Source organism: Helianthus annuus, chromosome 3, assembly GCF_002127325.2.
Source record: "Helianthus annuus cultivar XRQ/B chromosome 3, HanXRQr2.0-SUNRISE, whole genome shotgun sequence".
Taxonomy (NCBI): domain Eukaryota; kingdom Viridiplantae; phylum Streptophyta; class Magnoliopsida; order Asterales; family Asteraceae; genus Helianthus; species Helianthus annuus.
Window position 1 is genome coordinate 5,155,215 of NC_035435.2, and position 22,967 is coordinate 5,178,181.

General features: G+C 42.0%; 1 protein-coding gene and 1 long non-coding RNA gene across 2 annotated transcripts; one reads left to right on the forward strand and one right to left on the reverse strand.

The window, feature by feature from the left end:
* Positions 1 to 16,835: 16,835 nt before the first annotated feature.
* On the reverse strand, positions 16,836 to 19,282 carry LOC110928534. Its single transcript, XR_002586434.2, has 3 exons — positions 18,169 to 19,282; positions 17,206 to 18,093; positions 16,836 to 17,120 (listed from the first exon to the last, which is right to left on the reverse strand). It is a non-coding gene; the product is annotated as an uncharacterized LOC110928534 (long non-coding RNA).
* A 1,056-nt stretch (positions 19,283 to 20,338) lies between these two features.
* Positions 20,339 to 21,253, forward strand: LOC110931137. Its single transcript, XM_022174544.2, has 2 exons — positions 20,339 to 20,532; positions 20,632 to 21,253. The coding sequence occupies exons 1-2, from the start codon at positions 20,488 to 20,490 to the stop codon at positions 21,193 to 21,195; spliced, it is 609 nt and encodes a 202-aa protein (XP_022030236.2). The 5' UTR covers positions 20,339 to 20,487; the 3' UTR covers positions 21,196 to 21,253.
* The last annotated feature ends 1,714 nt before the right edge of the window (positions 21,254 to 22,967 follow it).

Below are 22,967 nucleotides of genomic sequence, written 5' to 3' on the forward strand. Positions count from 1 at the left end.
GCAGCTTTTCCCTATGTGAAAGTGTGATTTTGAGCAGTTTCTTTCGTGTTATAGAAAGTTTTACGTTCACAGATGCAAAGCCCATGAACTGATCAATTTATAGCTGATTTTTGGGTTTTACGAGGTGATCGGTGCATTGTGAGTACACGTTATTAGATATAAATTATAATATAAATGGACTGATATTAGTGTAAAATGTATTAATGTGCATTAGTTTTTAGGGATGTGATGTTATGAAGAAAAGGAGCTTAATATGGTGGTTTTATAATAAAAATAAATTAGTAACAAAGTCTATAATTTGTAAAAAGCAATATTAATAGTTATTAACTACCATTAATTATTAATTTGGTTTGTGGGTCGACGAGTTAACAAAGAAGAAAAATATACTAGACAATTGAATGAATATTACAATTAATAATGAGGTAATTAATTCAATTGATAAAGCACTTCAATGCCATTTCTTTTATATAACTCCGGTAAGGTCTTAAATGTTCCAGAAGAAGTTAGTGCGTTCCGGTTCTTATACCAGAAAGCACTAATAGGGAGGGCAAAGGATCTGATTACTTTAACGAGGATGGATAAACTTCTTAGTACTGAAGGTTACAAGGGATTAGAGCTTCATTATGTAGGGGGACTCTCGTTGTTGCTTAAGTTCAACGGGGAAGAGGAGGCTAAGGATTTCTTGTTGAAACTTGACGTGTGGGAAAGGTGGTTCTCAGTTTTGGATTTGTGGATGGGACAATCGTTTCCATACGAGAGAGTTGCATGGCTCAACATACATGGGGTCCCTTTACATCTCGCGGATAATAAAGTGTTCGACTCGATAGCTAGTCAGTTCGGAGTGGTAGTTCACTCTGCTCAACTCTCTATCGACGACGGCGATCTATCCATGGCACGTGTGGGAGTCCTGGTGGGGGACGGTAAAACGATCCAAGACACCACAACCTTGAGGTGGAAAAATAGAAATTATAAAACCTGGATTATGGAAGAAGCTGGAGGAAGCTGGAGTTTGGGAGCCTGACAGTCTAGGGATTATTGGACTTATGTCGACGGTAGAGGAGGAATGTCCGATGGTGGAGGAAATTCCGGTAAAGGTTTGCCGGAATAGGGAAGACGGAGAGACGGATACTGTTACCTCGGAACAGGAAAAGTCGTTCCAGGTTGGGGAGCCCCACAACACAACGGTTAGGTCAGAACCAGGAGCAAGTCCCAAGGACTTCTCTCATGATGAGAGAGAAGATGGTATTTATTACTTTACATCTTCTGGACAGTCTAGTAAACCAAAAAAGAAAAGGCCTGTTATTATTAGCCCAGGTAGAAAAAAAAATAGACATCCTATGTCCAGCCCATCTGAGGAAACTCGGCCCAAAAAAAGACCCAGGGACTCGGTAAATGATCCTTTTGACTTAGACAGGTTTTTGGAAAATTGGAACTGCAGACTCTCTACTGGAGAAAGAAGTGCAGAGGAGAATTCTAACATTGGAGGAGGTTTCGACATGAATGTTAGGGTTTGTTCTCCGACGTCGGGTGCGACTATGGAACAAGAAGAAAGGATGGAGGAGGAGCGCAATGAAGAGATGGGAGTGGAGAACCCTCAAGATCTAGGAAGGTATAATGTTGATAAGGAGACGGATGCTACGGTGGAAATTGGGATGAAATTAGGTGTTTCCCTAGTCAATCAAGGAAAGTTGGTCAGAGAGATAATCCTGGATTAAGGCATTAATGCGGTTTGTCAATGAACTTTCTATCTCAAAACATCAGAGGAATTGGGGGGATTGAAAAACTCCCGTGGATTAAGGAAGTGAAAATGAAAAACAACATTAATTTCGTCTGTATTCAGGAGACGAAACACGAAAATGTCGCTGGTTTCGATCTTTCTAGAGCTTGGGGAGATAAGAATTTTGGGATGGATTGGGTGGGTTCTGTTGGTCAGTCAGGGGGATTGCTCTGCCTTTGGGATCCGGGTTGCTTCGAGTATAGGGAGTCTGTCAAGAACAGGAATTTCCTAATCATTAAAGGCCACATAAAAGGTAGTAACGAGGAGATTAATGTGGTGAACATTTATGCTCCTCAGAGTGTGTCGGGAAAACAGAAATTGTGGGACGATATACAGGTGGAGATGACGAGAGATTCTGGGTTCTGGATCATCGCTGGTGACTTCAATGCCGTGAGATTTAGAGAAGAAAGGAGAAATAGCGTTTTCAAACCGACATGTGCCAGTAATTTTAATAGCTTTATTTTTAACTCGGGTCTTCTGGAATATAGCATGCAGGGGAGACAATTTACGTGTGTCCGTGACAACGGCAAAAAGTTAAGCAAAATTGACAAAATATTAGTGTGCCCAAGTTTCTTTAATAAGTGGCCTGAGGCTTGTCTTAGGGTGCTGAACTGCCCTTATTCGGATCATGGGCCCCTTGTCCTTACTACCAGTTTGGCCAATTTCGGCCCTCGCCCGTTTAGGGTCTACAACTCGTGGATGGGAAAACCCGGGTATGAGGAAGCGGTCACTTTGGCGGCTGAATCTTTCCAGTTCAGGGGAGCTCCTGATACGTTCCTGACCAAGAAACTGGCCCATATTAGAAATCGCCTTAAAGATTGGAGGGATGAGTTACTGAAGACAGAGAGGGAAGAAGAAAGTACAGCCATAGCAGATATAGAAAAACTAGAAGAAAGAATGGAGAATCAAGATTTAACGGAGGAGGAGGAATGGGCTTATGCTGAATGTAAAAAGGTTCTTAAAGAGCTGAATTTGAAGAAAGGATCTGACCTTAAACAGAGAGCCCGGGTCAAGTGGGCGTTAGAGGGGGATGAAAACTCGAAATTTTTCCATGGATTAATCAACAATAGAAAAGCGAAAAATTTGATCCCTGGAATTAATGTTAACGGTAACTGGGTTACCAAGCCGACGAAGGTCAAAAAGGAGATTCTTAACTTTTTCAAAAAAAGATTTGTGGAAGATCTTAATTCTCGGCCGCTGCTAAGGTGCTCCAATTTCAAGAGTATTTTAGATGAAGATAAGAATAAGCTGGAGGAGCCTTTTTCTAATGCAGAGATTAAAGAGGCAGTTTTTGATTGCGGAGATGACCGGGCCCCCGGTCCGGACGGTTTCAATCTGAGATTCTTCAAACACTTTTGGCATTTATTCGAGCTCGACTTTAGGAAAATCATGGACCACTTTTACAAGGAAGGAGAGATTACCAGAGGCAGCGGGTCGTCGTTTATTACTCTTGTTCCTAAAGTGAAAGATCCGGTTCAACTAAATAACTATCGTCCTATCAATCTTGTCGGGGTTATTAGCAAGGTGATATCGAAAATTCTCGCAAATCGTCTTAGAAAGGTGATAACAAAGGTAGTTTCGGAGTCTCAATCTGCCTTCTTGAAAAGGAAATTTATCTGGATGGGCCTCTTATCGTAAACGAAGTCATTACTTGGTGCAAAAAGCTAAAAAGAAAGGCCTATATCTTAAAGATCGACTTTGAAAAGGCCTTTGATAACGTTAACTGGCTGTTCGTTATTGATATTATGCATCAAATGGGTTTTCCTCATACTTGGTGTTCGTGGATCCTGGGGGTCTTAAAGTCGGCGAGATCCTCCATTTTGGTGAACGGGTCTCCCACTTTTGAATTCCAATGCGAAAAAGGTATGAGACAAGGCGACCCGCTTTCTCCGTTCCTCTTTATTCTTGTGATGGAGGCGTTATCATGCATGTTGGATAAGGCAAAGGAAGAAGGCATAATTAATGGGATTAAACTTCCAAACGGCGGGCCAAACCTAACTCACCTTTTTTATGCGGATGATGCCATTATCCTTGGGGATTGGTCATCCGGTAATGTGGTGAATGTGGTGAGGATCCTCCGGGTTTTTTATCTATGCTCAGGTATGAAAATCAACCTTTCTAAGTCTAATATATTTGGTATTGGTGTGAATTCGGTGGAAGTGGAAGAAAAGGCCTCGATGGTAGGGTGCAAAGCGGAAAACCTTCCGTTTAAATATTTGGGTATAATGGTCGGAGCGCGCATGAACCATATCAATAATTGGAAACCTGTGTATGATGTCTTCGAAGCTAGGCTCTCTAAGTGGAAGGCAGATTCCTTATCCATTGGGGGAAGAGTCGTCCTTATCAAAGCTGTTTTAGAAAGCTTACCTAACTATTACTTCTCGCTTTATAAGGCGCCCAGTAAAGTTATAAGTGATCTAGAAAAAATGATAAGGAGATTCTTGTGGGGAGGGTCTCAAGAAGTTCATAAAGTCCATTGGGTGGCTTGGGAGCGTGTGACGTTAGCCAAAAAGGAAGGAGGTCTTGGAATTAGTAAGCTAAAAAATATTAATGTGGCCCTTTTAACGAAATGGGGATGGCGGTACAAGGCGGAAGAAAACAATCTTTGGAAAAAGGTCATTATGGCTATTCATTGTAGTAGCCGGAACTGGGACTTTATTCCAGCCCGTCGTGAGATGGGAGGTGCTTGGAGTAATATAGTTAAGGTGATCTCTAGAACGGTGGTTAACGACTCTCCGTTACGGAATTTTTTCATGGGAGTTCCGGGTAAGGGGGATAGTATCGCTTTCTGGTTGGACCCTTGGGTGGTTAGTGAACCACTCAAAGATATTTTCCCTCGTTTGTTCTCGCTGGAAGTTGATAGGAAATGCAGAATAAAAAACCGTATAGCTCATAATCCTGGGTCGGCAGTCCACTGTTGGCATTGGAAGAGAGCTTTGTGCGATGGTCCGGAGCTGCAAGATTTGGATCAGTTGGTTTCTTTGCTGCATCAGGTGGTCCTCAATGGTAATAAAGATAAATGGGTTTGGGTCGGGGCCGATTGTGAGGATTTTAGCGTTGGAGCTGTTAAAAGACTTCTAGCGTCCGACCAAGAAAATAGCAGCAATTACGTGTTCAGATGGTGTAAATGGCTCCCAGCAAAGTGCAACATTTTTGCGTGGTGCGCTGAGATGGGTAGAATTCCGACGATGGAGGCGTTAAGAAGAAGGAACATATTTATTCAGAATTCGTCTTGTGTTCTTTGCAACAGTGAAGAAAAAACTACCGAGCACGTCTTTACAGCTTGTGGTTATGCAAATATTCTTTGGCATAACATTTGCAGGTGGTGTCGAACTCAAGATTTCTTCGCCTTTTCCTTCAGAGACCTGCTGGAAGCTCATGAGCATGCTAGATTGAAGGAGCCGGAAAAATCGATATTCCAAGGTTTGATTATTACAGGTTGCTGGAGCCTTTGGAGAGCTAGAAACGAAGCAAAGTTTAACAATAAAGTGGCTAGAATGGAAAATATTATTAGCGAAGTGAAGACGGTTGGGTATCTTTGGTTTAAAAGTAGATCAAAATACAAGAACATATCTTGGGAAAATTGGTGTAAATTCGTGATTATGTAGTTTTAGTGTGTCTTAGCCTCCCGGTTTTCGGGTTGGTTGTCTCTAATGAAGTTAGTGTTTCAAAAAAAAAAAGAATAAAAAGAAAAAGACAAGGCTTATGGATAAGCTGATGGAATTCAAGTGAATTATTAGGTTTACAAATTAGTTGCGTGTGGACTTGGGCTGCACATGGGCTTGGCAGATTTTGGTGGGGGATACTTTTGTTCCATTAATACAACTAGGGGTATTCGCTGTCACGCGTTGCGCGACATTACACGTTAGATTTGTATATATGTTAATAGCGACTTGTCATAAATTTATCATGCTGCATTTTGTATATGTAGTGAACAGAAACATGTATGCCTAGGCATACACTTTGTTGTCGTTAGTCTACAGTTGACACTTAGTTTCAAGTTTCCCTAGCTAATACATCGAGCTGGTTATCTGCGCCTTTTGAAGGATGGTCTGAACAAAAGGAACGCTTTAGCGATTCTGGTTCTTCACTGCTATCCCACCTTGGCTGCTTCTTATAGGTGGACAAAACGGCTTTCTTCTACGAATCGTGGTCTAATCCGCCAAGCCGCCTAAAAATTCCTGAAAAATACATTAAGCTGTAAGATGACACTTATAAGATGTTTAAAAGGCTCCAATATAAAACTTTTAGGCAGCAGTACTGACCGATTCACTTTTAATATGGGTTATATAATGTAGGGTTGGTTCATTCAGCAATCTATGTAGCTGCTGCATTCACCTCTTAAAATAAATTTCAAAGAAAATTAGCAACTATAATAATAATGATTTGTTGCACAACTTGTATAAATATATTAAATTTTACATATTAAATATGATCTGGAGATCAAGCATGATCTGTTTCTACAATTCTTCATAAACACCTTCCATAAAAATCAGGAAACTTATCAGTTTTATTTACAGTAAATGCGGGTGCAAATCAAATTGAATTACTCGGGTTCACGAAACATTTTTATGAATAACAAAGAGCACCGAAGCAAATCAATTTCAGTGGAGGGTTCAAATGAGAAGACAAATTTTGTAAGAATAAAAAGAATAAGTTTTAAACCAATAGAAATGCTCCATTTTACTTTATTAATATGTGTATTTAATGTTATTAATAAGGGCATATATGTAAATTTCTAATTGTAATTAATTAGCTAACTAATTAAATTTGTAACTCACTTTTAAATATACTCTTTTAAGATAAAATAATTTAAGGTGAAGGACAATTTTCGACATGTGTAGGATAAATTTTAGTATGTGTAGGATAAATTCTTAAGTGTGTATGATAAATTTAGATATGCGTAGGGTAAATTTCGGTAAATGTAAGATATATGTAGGATAAATTTTGAAATGTGTAGGATAAAATGTTTTTTGCTTTATTAATGAGAGATAACATAATTAATGGGAGGAGTTATAAACTATTTAATATTTTACCATTGTGCCATTTCTTCTTTTTCTTCTCACATTAAATTTCTTCTCAAATGATCCTTCCCCATCAATTTCATTGTTATCTCTCACAAAAAGCAATTCATAATTCAATTATAATCAATTGTACATAGTTGTTGATCATCAATCAAGAGATCTAATTAGAGCTCGAATTATCAATTTAGTATTAGCTTCAATCTAGCTAAAAACTGTAAAATACAATCAATAGTTTCAGATTGGAGACTATACCTTTTGAATGCATTTAGATTATAAAATCGAGCTTAACCGAAGGAATACAAACATAAGATTCTTGTTTCTTCTTCAGTTCGTCTGTGACAACTCGAACTTTAGACTTACTTCGTGTAACGATATGTGTTTGCGAGAACGTTATTAATTGAATAAATACTTGATATGGTTATGTTTATATGCAAAATATGTGTATGTACGGTATGTGTTGCACGAACCCAAACCACACACTAAACCCGATTTCACATTGTAACCGGCTACCCAAGCCCTTTTGGGCCACACTTGAAATCGGACTCCATTAGATAACCGGATGGGCTCGGCCCACTCCCCCACTCGCAACACACAAAACCGGAACTAGGGGTTTGTTTCACCACTTTTCACAAAATCACAATACACACAAGAACCCTAGGCTTTCTATCTCTCTCGGTTGCTTGGAACTCGACGGCAAGAACATCCCCTACCTGGATCACCCTTTTCTCCTTCTTAATCCGGTTAGTGATTATGTGTTTGGTTGTGTGTTATTGCCCGTATGTTGATGTTTTCGAATATGATTGCTTGATACCCGAAAGATCCTTGTTAACATGTGTATATGATAACGTTAGATTGAATGTTACCAATCAATGATAGATAATGATCATATAATCGGCTTGCACACAAATCGGATATATATGAATGTATCGGCTGTTATGTATTGTTTGATCGGATATGATTAGTAACCGAGATCCATGTTAGAGTGTATAATTATTGATGAGTTGTTTAAGGATTATTCATGTTGTTCATACGAATTGAGGCTTAGAAAACCCTGTTTGATCGATAATTTCTTGAATGGTAAACTGTTAGTTGTTAATTGATTTTTGGAAACTGACAATGATAATTGATTTGCATAAATGTTGTAACTGAATTGCATGAAATTAGGAAGGCTGTTACACATTTGGTTGCGACTCGGATTGCGAGTCGGAACCCCACTCGAGACCACAACAGCACAAGCCGGGACAACGGTTGCGAGTCCTGTTGCGACTCGTAACCAGACCGTGATGAGTCGAGATCATCAGTTGCGACTCGCAACCTCCTGTTGCGACTCGTAATCTCCGGCTGTGACTCGTAACCGGGCCATGATGAACCGAGACCACCTGTTGCGACTCGTAACCACCGGTTGCGACTCGAGATCGCTGGTTGCGACTCGAGACCTCATTTACACGCACACTGTTTTGGGCCTACGCTGTCACGGGCCCAATCTTATGACTGTTATGTTATTGGACTTGTTTACATAGTTGCTAATTGGACTGCTTATGTTAATTGGGCCGATTACTTGGACTCGTTACTTGATATGAACTGCTAATACGTTTATGTGAATTGCCATGATCATACTTGATACCATGCGTGATACAAACGTGCTACATACGAACCTAACTTGCATAGTAACCATGATAGGACGTGGTTGATTCCTTACTTGTATACTTGAGCATTATACTGTCTGCCGAGCAAACCCAGGTGAGTTCACACTCCTACTAAGGCATGGGATTCCCGGGTCGTGGGAATGGGATGAAGATTACAATTGACTAAGAATGTACATATGCTTTCCTAGACTATCACCTACCATGATCCTCGGATGTCAGGACGGTTCCGTAGGTTAGGATAACACCTACGTGGTCATATGCCAATCACTGCCTCGGATGTCAGGCACGCACGTAAAACCTACGTGTACGCATTACTTCTATCCTCGGTACAAAGGATACGTACGTGAAACCCACGTACACCCCCGCGTCTCCTATCCTCGGTTGTGAAGGATACGTGCGTAAAACCTACGCACACCCCATACGCGCTACTGTTCTCGGAAGAAGAACATGGATGATACGAGACGTTGATACGAATAGTCTAGTGGTCACATAACATGGGAAGCCCCCACCTATATAACTTATTATCGGCCCAGTAGAGCCACCCTTTACTTACTGTTACGCACTTACTTACTGTGAACTCGCTCAACTAGTTTGTTGATCATTCTGTTACATGCCTTGCAGATCGTTAGGTACATGGAGCTTGCACAAGGAGGAGCTGGTCGTTGTGGACAAGGATCGTATTACTTTGATTAGACACTTATGACATTTCAGTATTTTAACTTGGGTTTATAACAATGCTTCCGCTACTTAAACAATGCTTGGTTTTGAAACATTGATCATGTCATGATAACCTATTCTAATGACTTTTATTAATACTTAATGCTATGTTTGATATGATTGATGGCTTGATCCTGGTCACGTCACGCTCCCAAGCGGTGGTACTCCGCGTGTGGAATTTGGGGGGTGTGACAGATTGGTATCAGAGCCATTGGTTATAGAGAACTTGGTTTTAATATGGGAAAACGTTTTTATTAGAACCGGACTATAACCAGAACAGTGCTCTCAACGATCCACAACGACGCTTCGCTCCACGTGCAAGACTCGACATTTTAGGTAATAAGGTTTATGTTTATTGCCTACTTGCTAGAATTACTTAGAACTTTGCTCGTGGTATGCTTAGACTACAATGCTCACTATTTGCTATTGCTTAAGAACCCTTACGTGCTTACGCTTTTCTGTCATCGCACTATTCGCGAACTTTTCTCACCTATTTCGCCTTTGACATGAAGATCAATGGCTGGAAGAATTAACATGACACAAGCCCAGTTAGAGGCTCTTGTTCAAGCCCAAGTTGCTGCGGCAGTTGCAGCAACTCAAGCAGGTAGTATATCCTGCAGTATAGGCACACTAGGATCCCTAGATCCTACATTCACTCTTGTATTTAACTTAGTCCTATTCGTACACAATAGGTCAACACGCGCAGCAGCCTGTCTGCACTTTCAAGAACTTCATGGACTGTCGTCCAAACTCTTTCAGCGGCACAGAAGGAGCGGTTGGACTCCTCCACTGGTTCGAGAAGCTAGAATCAGTATTCGAGATGTGCGAGTGCCCTGAGGCTCGCAAGGTCAAGTTTGCTACTGGCACCTTGGAAGGAATCGCGCTAACCTGGTGGAACGCGCAGGTGCAGATTCTTGGGTTGGCAGCTGCTAACGCCACCCCATGGAATGATTTTAAGGAACTCATCAAGCGTGAGTATTGCACGCGTGAAGACATTCACAAGCTAGAAGACGAGCTGTATAATCTGAAAATGGTTGGATCAGAGATCGAAGCGTATACTAAGCGGTCGAATGAGCTGGCCGTGCTGTGCCCAACTATGGTGGACCCTCCATACAAGCGCATTGAGTTGTATCTCAAGGGATTGGCGCCAGAAATTCAGAGCCACGTGACGTCGGCTAACCTCGAAAACATCCAGGAAATCCAACGCCTCGCTCATCGCATCACCGATCAGGCGGTGGAACAGAATAAACTGCCTAAGCGTGTCAGCGCTACTACTACAGTCACTCCTTCAGCTACTCCCGTTACCCTCAGTGACAACAAGAGGAAATGGGAGGGGGATTCAAGCAAAGCATCAGTTTCGGTTCAGTCCCAGAATCAGCAGCGAAAGACTGACAACTATCAAAGCCCTAACCAGCAGTCGTCAAGTAGCCACAGGCAGGGTGGATATCGCGGAAATCTTCCAAAGTGCAACAACTGTAACAAGCACCACAACGGTCAGTGTAACAGGGGTCGTTGTCAAAGATGCCTCAAGATGGGTCACGAGGCCAAAGACTGTAGAAGCCTTCGTCCTGCGAACCAGAATCAGCAGCAGCCTCACGCTCAGCCTAACCAGCAACAGGGCAACAAGGGATGCTACAATTGTGGTGCTGAAGGCCACATCAAGAGACACTGCCCACAACTCAACAGGAACCAGAACAACAACAACAACAATCAGGGCAATGGCAACAACAACAATGGGGAAAACAACAACGGCAACGAGGCAAGGGGCCGTGCATTCGTACTAGGTCGTGGCGACGCAGTGAACGATCCTAACGTTGTTATGGGTAAGTTTCTCCTCGACAATATTTACGTTACTATTTTGTTTGATTCGGGTGCGGATACAAGCTATATGTCTGTGAAAATGTGTCAACTGCTAAAACGTGCACCAACACCTTTACCCACCAAACATGTAGTAGAGTTAGCTAACGGTAAAAGTTTAGAAGCCACGCACGTAGTTCAGGGTTGTAATCTTATTCTAGCTGGTCAAGCCTTTTCTATTGATCTCATTCCCATAGTTTTGGGAAGTTTCGACGTCGTGATTGGGATGGATTGGTTATCCCAACATCAGGCAGAAATCCTATGCAGCGAGAAGATTATTCGCATTCCCCGTTCTGGTCAGGAACCTCTTGAAGTTCAAGGCGACAAGAGTGGTGCAGTGGTTGGCATCATCTCATTCTTGAAGGCTCAGAAGTGCTTACGTAAAGGTCACACAGCCATTTTGGCTCTTGTTTCAGACGCATCAGTAAAGGAAAAGAGATTGGAAGATATACCAGTCGTACGTGACTTCCCTCAGGTGTTTCCTGAAGATTTACCAGGCTTACCGCCTCATCGTCAGGTTGAATTTCAGATCGAGCTCGCTCCGGGAGCAGCACCCATAGCTCGCGCACCATATCGTCTAGCTCCATCAGAATTGGAGGAACTGTCTAAACAGCTGCAAGAACTCTTGGAAAAGGGTTTCATCCGTCCAAGCTCTTCGCCTTGGGGAGCTCCAGTGCTTTTCGTGAAGAAGAAAGACGGTACGTTCAGGATGTGTATAGACTACAGGGAACTGAACAAGGTGACGGTGAAGAACCGTTATCCTCTTCCACGCATAGACGACTTATTCGACCAGTTGCAAGGGTCGTGTTACTATTCCAAGATCGACCTACGGTCAGGTTATCATCAACTGAGAGTCCGCGAGGAGGACGTCTCTAAGACAGCATTCAGAACTCGCTATGGTCACTACGAGTTCTTGGTTATGCCGTTCGGGCTTACGAACGCACCTGCAGTATTTATGGACCTTATGAACAGGGTGTGCAAACCCTACCTCGACAAGTTCGTCATTGTATTCATCGACGACATCCTGATTTACTCCAAGAGTCAGGAGGAGCACGAGCAGCATCTTCGTTTGATATTGGAACTCCTTCGAAAGGAACAGTTGTACGCCAAGCTTTCAAAATGCGACTTCTGGCTTCGTGAAGTCCACTTCTTAGGCCACGTGGTAAACAAAGACGGGATTCACGTCGATCCATCCAAGGTAGATTCGATCAGAAATTGGCCTGCACCGCGTACACCGACAGAAATACGCCAATTCTTGGGTTTGGCAGGATACTACAGACGGTTTATCAAGGATTTCTCAAAGATCGCGCAACCACTTACGCTACTGACACAGAAGGGTGTCACCTACCGTTGGGGCAACACGCAGGAAACTGCTTTTCAGTATCTAAAGGATAGGCTCTGCAGCGCACCTATTCTTTCATTGCCAGAGGGCACAGATGACTTCGTGGTATACTGTGACGCATCAATACAGGGTCTGGGTTGTGTATTGATGCAACGTGATAAAGTGATAGCTTACGCTTCTCGTCAACTAAAGGTTCATGAACGCAACTACACGACGCACGATTTAGAGCTGGGAGCTGTTGTTTTCGCGCTTAAGATATGGCGACACTACCTGTACGGTACCAGATGCACGATTTACACCGATCACAGGAGTCTCGAGCATATTCTTAAGCAGAAGGATTTGAACATGCGTCAACGACGATGGGTCGAGTTACTTAACGACTACGAATGCGCCATCAAGTACCATCCAGGCAAAGCCAATGTTGTGGCTGACGCTCTGAGTCGAAAGGACACCTTACCGAAGCGCGTGCGAGCGCTACAGCTTACGATTCAGTCTAGCCTCCCAGCACAGATACGAAATGCTCAGGTAGAAGCATTGAAGCCCGAAAACGTCAAGGCTGAAGCCTTACGCGGCTCACGACAGCAAATGGAACAGAAGGCAGACGGCGCCTACTATGTAACGGGGCGTATTTGGGTCTCTCTCTATGGCGGTTTACGCGAACTTGTGATGAATGAAGCTCACAAGTCTCGCTACTCAGTACATCCAGGGTCAGACAAAATGTACCACGACATCAGCACTACTTATTGGTGGCCTAGCATGAAGGCCCACATCGCTACGTACGTTGGAAAATGTTTGACCTGTGCGAGAGTCAAGGTTGAATATCAGAAACCAGCTGGTCTACTTCAGCAGCCTAAGATACCGCAATGGAAATGGGAAGAAATTTCCATGGATTTTGTTACAGGCTTACCTAGATCTCAGCGTGGGAACGATACAATATGGGTCATAGTTGATCGACTCACCAAGTCTGCACACTTCCTGCCGATTAAGGAAACGGACAAGTTCTCCACTCTCGCAGACGTTTATCTTAAAGAAGTTGTTTCGAGGCACGGAGTGCCCACCTCTATTATTTCGGATCGCGATGCACGATTCACGTCAGAGCTATGGCAGGCAATGCATAAATCTTTCGGCTCACGATTAGACATGAGCACAGCATATCATCCTCAGACGGATGGGCAGTCTGAGCGAACGATTCAAACTCTTGAAGACATGCTTAGGGCATGCGTTATAGACTTCGGCAACGGCTGGGAAAAACACCTCCCTTTGGTGGAGTTCTCGTACAATAACAGTTACCATACCAGCATTCAAGCCGCTCCATTCGAGGCATTGTACGGACGTAAATGCCGGTCACCTCTCTGTTGGGCAGAGGTGGGGGATAGTCAGATTACGGGTCCAGAGATTGTTGTGGACGCCACAGAAAAGATAGCACAGATACGGCAACGCATGGCGGCAGCACGCGACCGTCAGAAAGCCTACGCGGACAAGCGTAGAAAGCCTTTGGAATTTGAGGTCGGAGACCGGGTTTTATTGAAAGTTTCACCCTGGAAGGGTGTGGTACGTTTTGGTAAACGGGGCAAACTGAATCCACGGTACGTCGGACCATTCGAAATCTTAGAAAAGATTGGCAAGGTAGCCTACAAGTTGAACCTACCAGCTGAACTCGGAGCAGTTCACAATGTCTTTCACGTATCGAACTTAAAGAAGTGCCTATCAGATGAAAACCTCATCATTCCTTTTAAGGAACTCACTATCGACGAGCGGCTGCAGTTCGTCGAGGAACCAGTAGAAATCACGGACCGGGATGTGAAGGTCCTCAAAAGCAAGAGAATCCCTCTTGTTCGAGTTCGTTGGAACTCCAAACGTGGCCCAGAGTACACCTGGGAACGCGAAGACAGGATGACAGAAAAGTACCCCCAGTTATTCGAAACCAACGCTACCACTACTGAGGCTGAAGCTACTACTTCGGAATTTCGGGACGAAATTCCAGATCAACGGGGGGAGGATGTGACACCCCAGGAAAACCAGTGAACGCTATAACTTACCTAGCTTCCTCAGTGAGTGCATACCAAATTTCGGGACGAAATTTCCAATTAGTTGGGGATAATGTGACAACTCGAACTTTAGACTTACTTCGTGTAACGATATGTGTTTGCGAGAACGTTATTAATTGAATAAATACTTGATATGGTTATGTTTATATGCAAAATATGTGTATGTACGGTATGTGTTGCACGAACCCAAACCACACACTAAACCCGATTTCACATTGTAACCGGCTACCCAAGCCCTTTTGGGCTACACTTGAAATCGGACTCCATTAGATAACCGGATGGGCTCGGCCCACTCCCCCACTCGCAACACACAAAACCGGAACTAGGGGTTTGTTTCACCACTTTTCACAAAATCACAATACACACAAGAACCCTAGGCTTTCTATCTCTCTCGGTTGCTTGGAACTCGACGGCAAGAACATCCCCTACCTGGATCACCCTTTTCTCCTTCTTAATCCGGTTAGTGATTATGTGTTTGGTTGTGTGTTATTGCCCGTATGTTGATGTTTTCGAATATGATTGCTTGATACCCGAAAGATCCTTGTTAACATGTGTATATGATAACGTTAGATTGAATGTTACCAATCAATGATAGATAATGATCATATAATCGGCTTGCACACAAATCGGATATATATGAATGTATCGGCTGTTATGTATTGTTTGATCGGATATGATTAGTAACCGAGATCCATGTTAGAGTGTATAATTATTGATGAGTTGTTTAAGGATTATTCATGTTGTTCATACGAATTGAGGCTTAGAAAACCCTGTTTGATCGATAATTTCTTGAATGGTAAACTGTTAGTTGTTAATTGATTTTTGGAAACTGACAACGATAATTGATTTGCATAAATGTTGTAACTGAATTGCATGAAATCAGGAAGGCTGTTACACATTTGGTTGCGACTCGGATTGCGAGTCGGAACCCCACTCGAGACCACAACAGCACAAGCCGGGACAACGGTTGCGAGTCCTGTTGCGACTCGTAACCAGACCGTGATGAGTCGAGATCATCAGTTGCGACTCGCAACCTCCTGTTGCGACTCGTAATCTCCGGCTGTGACTCGTAACCGGGCCATGATGAACCGAGACCACCTGTTGCGACTCGTAACCACCGGTTGCGACTCGAGATCGCTGGTTGCGACTCGAGACCTCATTTACACGCACACTGTTTTGGGCCTACGCTGTCACGGGCCCAATCTTATGACTGTTATGTTATTGGACTTGTTTACATAGTTGCTAATTGGACTGCTTATGTTAATTGGGCCGATTACTTGGACTCGTTACTTGATATGAACTGCTAATACGTTTATGTGAATTGCCATGATCATACTTGATACCATGCGTGATACAAACGTGCTACATACGAACCTAACTTGCATAGTAACCATGATAGGACGTGGTTGATTCCTTACTTGTATACTTGAGCATTATACTGTCTGCCGAGCAAACCCAGGTGAGTTCACACTCCTACTAAGGCATGGGATTCCCGGGTCGTGGGAATGGGATGAAGATTACAATTGACTAAGAATGTACATATGCTTTCCTAGACTATCACCTACCATGATCCTCGGATGTCAGGACGGTTCCGTAGGTTAGGATAACACCTACGTGGTCATATGCCAATCACTGCCTCGGATGTCAGGCACGCACGTAAAACCTACGTGTACGCATTACTTCTATCCTCGGTACAAAGGATACGTACGTGAAACCCACGTACACCCCCGCGTCTCCTATCCTCGGTTGTGAAGGATACGTGCGTAAAACCTACGCACACCCCATACGCGCTACTGTTCTCGGAAGAAGAACAGGGATGATACGAGACGTTGATACGAATAGTCTAGTGGTCACATAACATGGGAAGCCCCCACCTATATAACTTATTATCGGCCCAGTAGAGCCACCCTTTACTTACTGTTACGCACTTACTTACTGTGAACTCGCTCAACTAGTTTGTTGATCATTCTGTTACATGCCTTGCAGATCGTTAGGTACATGGAGCTTGCACAAGGAGGAGCTGGTCGTTGTGGACAAGGATCGTATTACTTTGATTAGACACTTATGACATTTCAGTATTTTAACTTGGGTTTATAACAATGCTTCCGCTACTTAAACAATGCTTGGTTTTGAAACATTGATCATGTCATGATAACCTATTCTAATGACTTTTATTAATACTTAATGCTATGTTTGATATGATTGATGGCTTGATCCTGGTCACGTCACGCTCCCAAGCGGTGGTACTCCGCGTGTGGAATTTGGGGGGTGTGACATCGTCGCCGTCTACATAAATATAGAACGCTGAAAGTAAGTGACACCTTATATATACAGAGTTGAGGGATGACCTATGACCAAAGTTAAACCATCAATATCCCCACCCCACAAAGATCAGCACCCAAAAAAAAATTAAAAAAAAAACATCAAACAAAGAATAAATTGCAGGAAATCAACACACGCACCAAATTTAGTTGGAACAATAAAATATAATCGAAAATGCAACTACAAAGACCATAGAACTTGCCTGTGTCACTATCGTTCACTTGCAGCACATCATTATCATCTTTACAATGGTTGTAGAAATCGAAATCCAACCGAAGAAGGTTAACCTATGTGAGGAATCCGGCCCCTCTTTCTCTCCTGCTCAAACTCTAAGTTTCTCTCTCTCTCTCTCTCTCTCTCTCTCTCTCTCTCTTAATCTGAAGCAATCTGTAAAGAAAACATGTGGAAAAAGACTGAATGGACTTGTAAACAAAGGCCTGCTGAACTGTACCATTTGATGGGGCGAACATACCTTGGAATTGGTCTGGCCGTTGAAATTCATATTGAGAAAATCGATTTTGAGGCATAAAGGAAGCATATTATGGAGACGGATGTTTGATTCCCCACCACCGCTGGTCGATGAAGATTTGCCGGTCGGATTAAGCATGAGAGAGTGAGAGAATACCAAATCGTCTCAGAACCATCTGGTAGTTCAGTCACCCGTTGGAGAATTGAGGTATTGATTCAGATGGATTTTCATGAGAGGGTGAACCCTAACGTGTTGCAGGATAAAGCAAAGATGAAGCGGTGGAGGTATTGAGAGGCAACAACGTGTCATTTATATTGAAATTCCTAAAATACCCCTAATTACAGTTCAAAAGCTTCTAAATTTAATAGAAGTATAATTAGTGTGTTATTTTTATAAAATGAAATTTTAAATAGTTTAAAAAAAAATTCCACATGGCTGGCCACGACCAGCTAAGGGACGCCCCACCACACCCCTAATTTTTGAGTTTTAGCTTGTGGATCCCACCCTCGCCATGTGTCGAGCAATGCCCCCAACCCAAGCCCCTCCACACCCCATAGTCTTATGCTAGCTATTTACAGAATTACAGTTTTGATTATTTATGGATTTCAAAATAGGCAAATATTGTTAAAGAGGAAAAAACAATTGATGGGCTGCCCCAATCTGATCTGACTTCTTTGGACCGTTTGACCAGTCAACCCATTTTTTTGCAATTCACTTACCTATAAAGGAAAGCTATGATGCTTCCCATGCCATGTTCGTTCAATGTTTACATTTTTTGATTCTCACTAACACCATGTAAATATGTGCCGTAAATACAAATACATTAGGCAATGGAGCAGGTTTTAGACCAAGGCTTTATATGCATTGAAGACTTTGGACCTACATACGCCACTGTCACATTAAGATAATTCCATCAATAGTGCCTCTTAAAACCATTAAGCATAGTTATGATAATTATATACATACCATCAACAATGCAGACATTTCAGGAGTCCTTGATTGCTGCAGGAGCAGGCCTATCCTTGGTTGATCATGTGGTAATGCCTAACAATACATATTATCCGATAAAAGCTGACCTATTTGACCCGTTCCATTTAGACTAAAGATAATATTAAAATTGCCACATCTAGGATTATTGTTTTTTGTCACTGAAAAAAGTTTTATATGATGTAACTATTTTAACTCGATATGCTCAACGGTCCATGGACTAAAACGTGTTTTTTATCATCGACTTTGATGTCCATCATGAGAATGGGACTAATGACGCATTTTATGATGATCCAAACATATTCTTTTTTTCAACACACCAAGTAGGCAACAGACATACATCTATTTGTTTATTTATTTAGTTTCAAAATGCAGTTTAACAAATTAATTTAGTATTTATATGGTGTTTTAGGCAGGAAGCTACCCTGATACAGGGAAAATTGATAACATAGGATGTGGGAATGGTGAAGGGGCAACACTTAATTCGCCATTAGCAGGAGGTTTCTTTTTTGAGAAAATTAAAAGCAACTTTGATACAAAATGTTATGTGCAAGTAAATTGTTTGTAGTGAATTCCAAACACTCAAAACTATAAATGAAAGCAAGCAAACCTGCTGCAACATTTGAACCTGATCACATGCTGATCCTGCCCTGAATGTTATCTTCTAATCCCTTTCTTGCCCGATACCATCATCATCGGTCCTTGAACCTTCAAGAAAACCAAACTTATAGTGTAAAAAGACGCCGTAAGCTTGCTGCCTTGCTGTAACCCTAGTTGAATGACCGGAGTTCGTTTCTGAAGTCACGGCCATCCCTATAACCAGAACCTCCATCATTGCCTTCTTAATCGTCATTACCTTCAGTTAAACGGCGGCCGGAACCCTGGAACTTAGCCCACCCGATAGCGATTCTGATAAAGAAAAGACTATTGATACCATGTTTCATGGCGGCTAACCGCCGCCGCCTCTAACCACTGGAACTTTTCGCAGCCATCTCCGTCATCGACTCCCTTATCTCACATCTTTCTCGTTCTGTCTCACTCGTTCTGTCTCAGTTGTATATGGGCAATCGGATGGTTGGTGATTGAGGGGCGTGTTGTTGATGAAAACCCAAAATAACCCTTTTGTTGATGAAATACCAAAATAACCCTTTTTTTACTGTTCAAATCGTATGTTTATTAATAATAATAAAATAAAATAAAATAATAATAATAATAATAATAATAATAATAAAATAATAATAATAATAATAATAATAATAATAATAATTATTAATATTAATATTAATATTAATTATTAATATATAGGATAATAAGGGTGTACGGGGCGCAATCGGTGAATGGATCGGTGAAGGGTTTCCCCGATCGGGAACACCGCCGCCATCCCCGCGGGGTCCCGAATCGGGGTTGATTTTGGGTGGTGGTTCACCGCTGTAATTGTTGCGTGGATCGAGGAGGTGACCGTTGAACGGTCGACTTTTTAATAAAAAAAAAAAATTCAATTTTTTTTAAACTAATATAAATACCCAACTCATTTTCACCCTTTTTTTTATCCACAACCATCTCATTCTCTATATTTTTTTAAACTCTCCAACCACAACCATTTCACTCTTTATTTTTTATACTCTCCAACCAAACCCCATCCACTTTTTATTTTTTATACACCGAGCAATGGAGAACCGACCCCGCGAGGCCAAGAAAAAAAATAAGGGGCGGGTATCGAAACCGTCTCGAGATGGTTCGAGCGGTGCAAATGCTCAACCACAACCCCCTTACGGATACACTTCACAACCCCCGTTTTATTTCCAACAACCTCCACACCCCTCGTTTTACAACACCCAACAACCCAATTTCGGCTATTTTCAAAATTTGCTATCAATGGACGCTCCTCCTCAATCCCCCGCCTTCGACCCATATGCTTATCGTTCTCCACAAGTTCCTTCTACACGAGGAAATGTCGAACGTCCTCTACCTATTGACGAGGACGACGAGGACGATGAGGTAGTGCCCGAAACTCAAAATTTGGGCGACGACGACGAGGAATATGAATATAATGTGGACGAAGACGCGGGCAACGAAGAAGACGAGGCTCGAGAAAAAAAAGGGAAAACGGTGTGCGAAAAATGGACAAAAGAACAAGAAGATGCGTTGGCGAAGGCGTGGGTACATTGTTCTACCAACAAAAAAAAGGGCAATCAACAAAGTCGCGAAAGTTTTTGGGGTAAAATTTTAGAGCACTTTAACAAAACTATCGGTGGAAGTAACCGGACCGTTCATCAAGTACGGTCTAAATGGAACCCGATGCATGCGAAAATAAACTTTTTCAACGGCCTATACCAACAAGCGGTAAAAATTATATTTTTTTTAACATTGCATATTTTTTATTTTTTTCTAAGTTCATACTTTTTTAACACTTTCTAATTTTTTTTATTTTATAACATGTAGGATCGCACACGAGCAAGTGGATGTCAAGATCTCGACGTGATGAAAGTCGCGTTAAAAGAATTTAAAGAAAGATTTCCAAGCGGTTTTCAACACATCGAGGCGTGGGAGGTCGTTCGAAAACACGAGAAATGGGCCCAAGTCCCATTGATGGGCGAGGAAGGTGAAGGTTCGGCACATAAAAGAAAGCCGGTTGAAGTAGACTTTTCAATACCGGATATTAACGAAGATCCCTCGCCACAAAGAGCACAACGGCGAGACAAGCGTCAAGCTACATCGTCCGAGGGAAGCTCGGCCGAGTTGGCGGCACAATTCAAAGTGTACACCGCCATGAAAGAAGCGAAGCAAGCGGTAGAATTGGAGGCGATCGAATTGAGGAAAAAAAGAGAGTCGGAGGCTCGCGAGCTCATATCGGTACAAATCGAGACGATGAAAAACTACAATTACGATCGAGATATGAAAACCTTCCTTAAGCCGCACGACGATGTTCCGCCAAGTATGTTGCCGATCATCCTAGCCCGAAAGCGAGAAATCGCTAACAAGTACGGGTGGCCATGCGATTTCTAGTTTGAATGTATTTTTTTTTCTAGTTTGAATGTATTTTTTTTTTCTAGTTTGAATGTGTTTTTTTTTTCTAGTTTGAATGTGTTTTTTTTTTCTAGTTTGAATGTATTTTTTTTTTTAAATTTAATGAAATGTCTTTTATATAAATTTTTAAACATCCATAATTTTAACAAAAAAAAAAAAAAAAAATTTTGAACTCACCTAATAGGTGAGTGCCGCCATCAAAATGGGGAATTAGGGGAGTGTATTAGGGGAGTTGACGTGGCACCATGTGATTGGTTAGGTGTAAGATGGGGGACTCACCTATTAGGTGAGCACCCCTTACACCCTAATAGGATAATATTAACCATCAATCATCAACACATAAAAGGGGCGGCAACAGCAAGGAGACAAGAGTCATCATCATCATAATACATGCAGCCAACATTAATTATTTTATGGGGGCTCTCAAAAATTACTTCCATTCATACGACTAATTGGCAGCAACCAATGACTTTTGGGCCTTCATCATTCAGGAAATATTTGCAGCCACCATCAAGTTTATTGGGCTTTCAACTACCATCGATTATTGGAGCAATATCCACTAAAAATCAACATCATCATCCACGATTTTGGCAACTAATATTAATTATCTTGGGGCAGCTCCCAAATCGGCCCAAGCCCAACTTTATCATATCATCGATTTGGGGAGCAGCAATTAACAAAAACTTGGACTCCGATAATCTCTAATAAGACATCACACGATCATCGAGCATCACTAATCCGCACAAGACTGAATCGAATCGATCATGAGTTCAACCTTCAACCAAGCTTTTGATCGGACGAGTATCATGAGCGGCTAAATCTCTCGTGGACACTTCGGGTGAATGATTCTTGTAAGACACTTTTAATTCTAGTTTCTGTTTTGTATTGAGATTTGGATTTGTAGTCGGGTGACAGCCGACTATTTGCGTGATTATATAATTTGTGTGACAGACAAATCCTGAGTGACAGTCAGAGTTATGATTATGTTTTGAATCCAATTATGCTTTTGTTGATTGAATGATTACTATGTATGCTTGTTTTAATATTTATCAGATCAATTAATATTAAGATTTTGAACTGCATAGGTAATTGGTAGATGTGTCAGATTTACTATTCAATCAATAGCATCCAATAAAATCAGAACTAGGTTATTAGTAATTACAGAATCTGAATCCCGGAGTGATCACCTTTTCTCATCATTGTTTATTACAACTCCATCTTTTTCTTAATTGCAACTTGTTTCATGTGTTTTAATTCCATATCAGTTTTATAAGCATCAGTTAGTTTAGTAAAATTTATAAACAAAACGTGTAACACTAACCACATGCTCCTCGTGGATTCGACACCCGAATTACCCTGTCTATAGGTAAAGTTAGGTTATTTATTTTTTGAGTGGCCCACGACAGCCCGCGTAAACCCACACTTGAATCTTACGCGGCCCGCGAGGGCCCCTAGTCTACGTGTAGGGCTTGTGTGTCACAGGTAGGGTTGCCACGTGTGCGACACGTGGCCCGGGACGCTTATCAGGTCAACTTTAAGTTGACGCGGCCCGCGTAAGCCGAAGCTTATGTTTTACGCGGCCCGCCTGAACTAAAAAATCCTTGTTTTCTTGGTTTTTCATGAGCATTAGGGTTTCAGGGGTCCGGGTTTTCACTTACGGGTCGTTCTGGGGCATTTTTGCAGGTCCTTACATCCTCCCCACCTTATTTAAAATCTATTCCTCGAGATTTACTGAAATAAGTGAGGATACT

Excerpts from the sequence above, each read along its gene's own strand:
- LOC110931137 (XM_022174544.2), top strand. The coding sequence starts at position 20,488 with ATGCATGCGAAAATAAACTTTTTCAACGGCCTATACCAACAAGCG. Across the intron at positions 20,533-20,631 it reads ACGGCCTATACCAACAAGCG|GATCGCACACGAGCAAGTGG; the intron begins GTAAAAATTATA and ends TATAACATGTAG.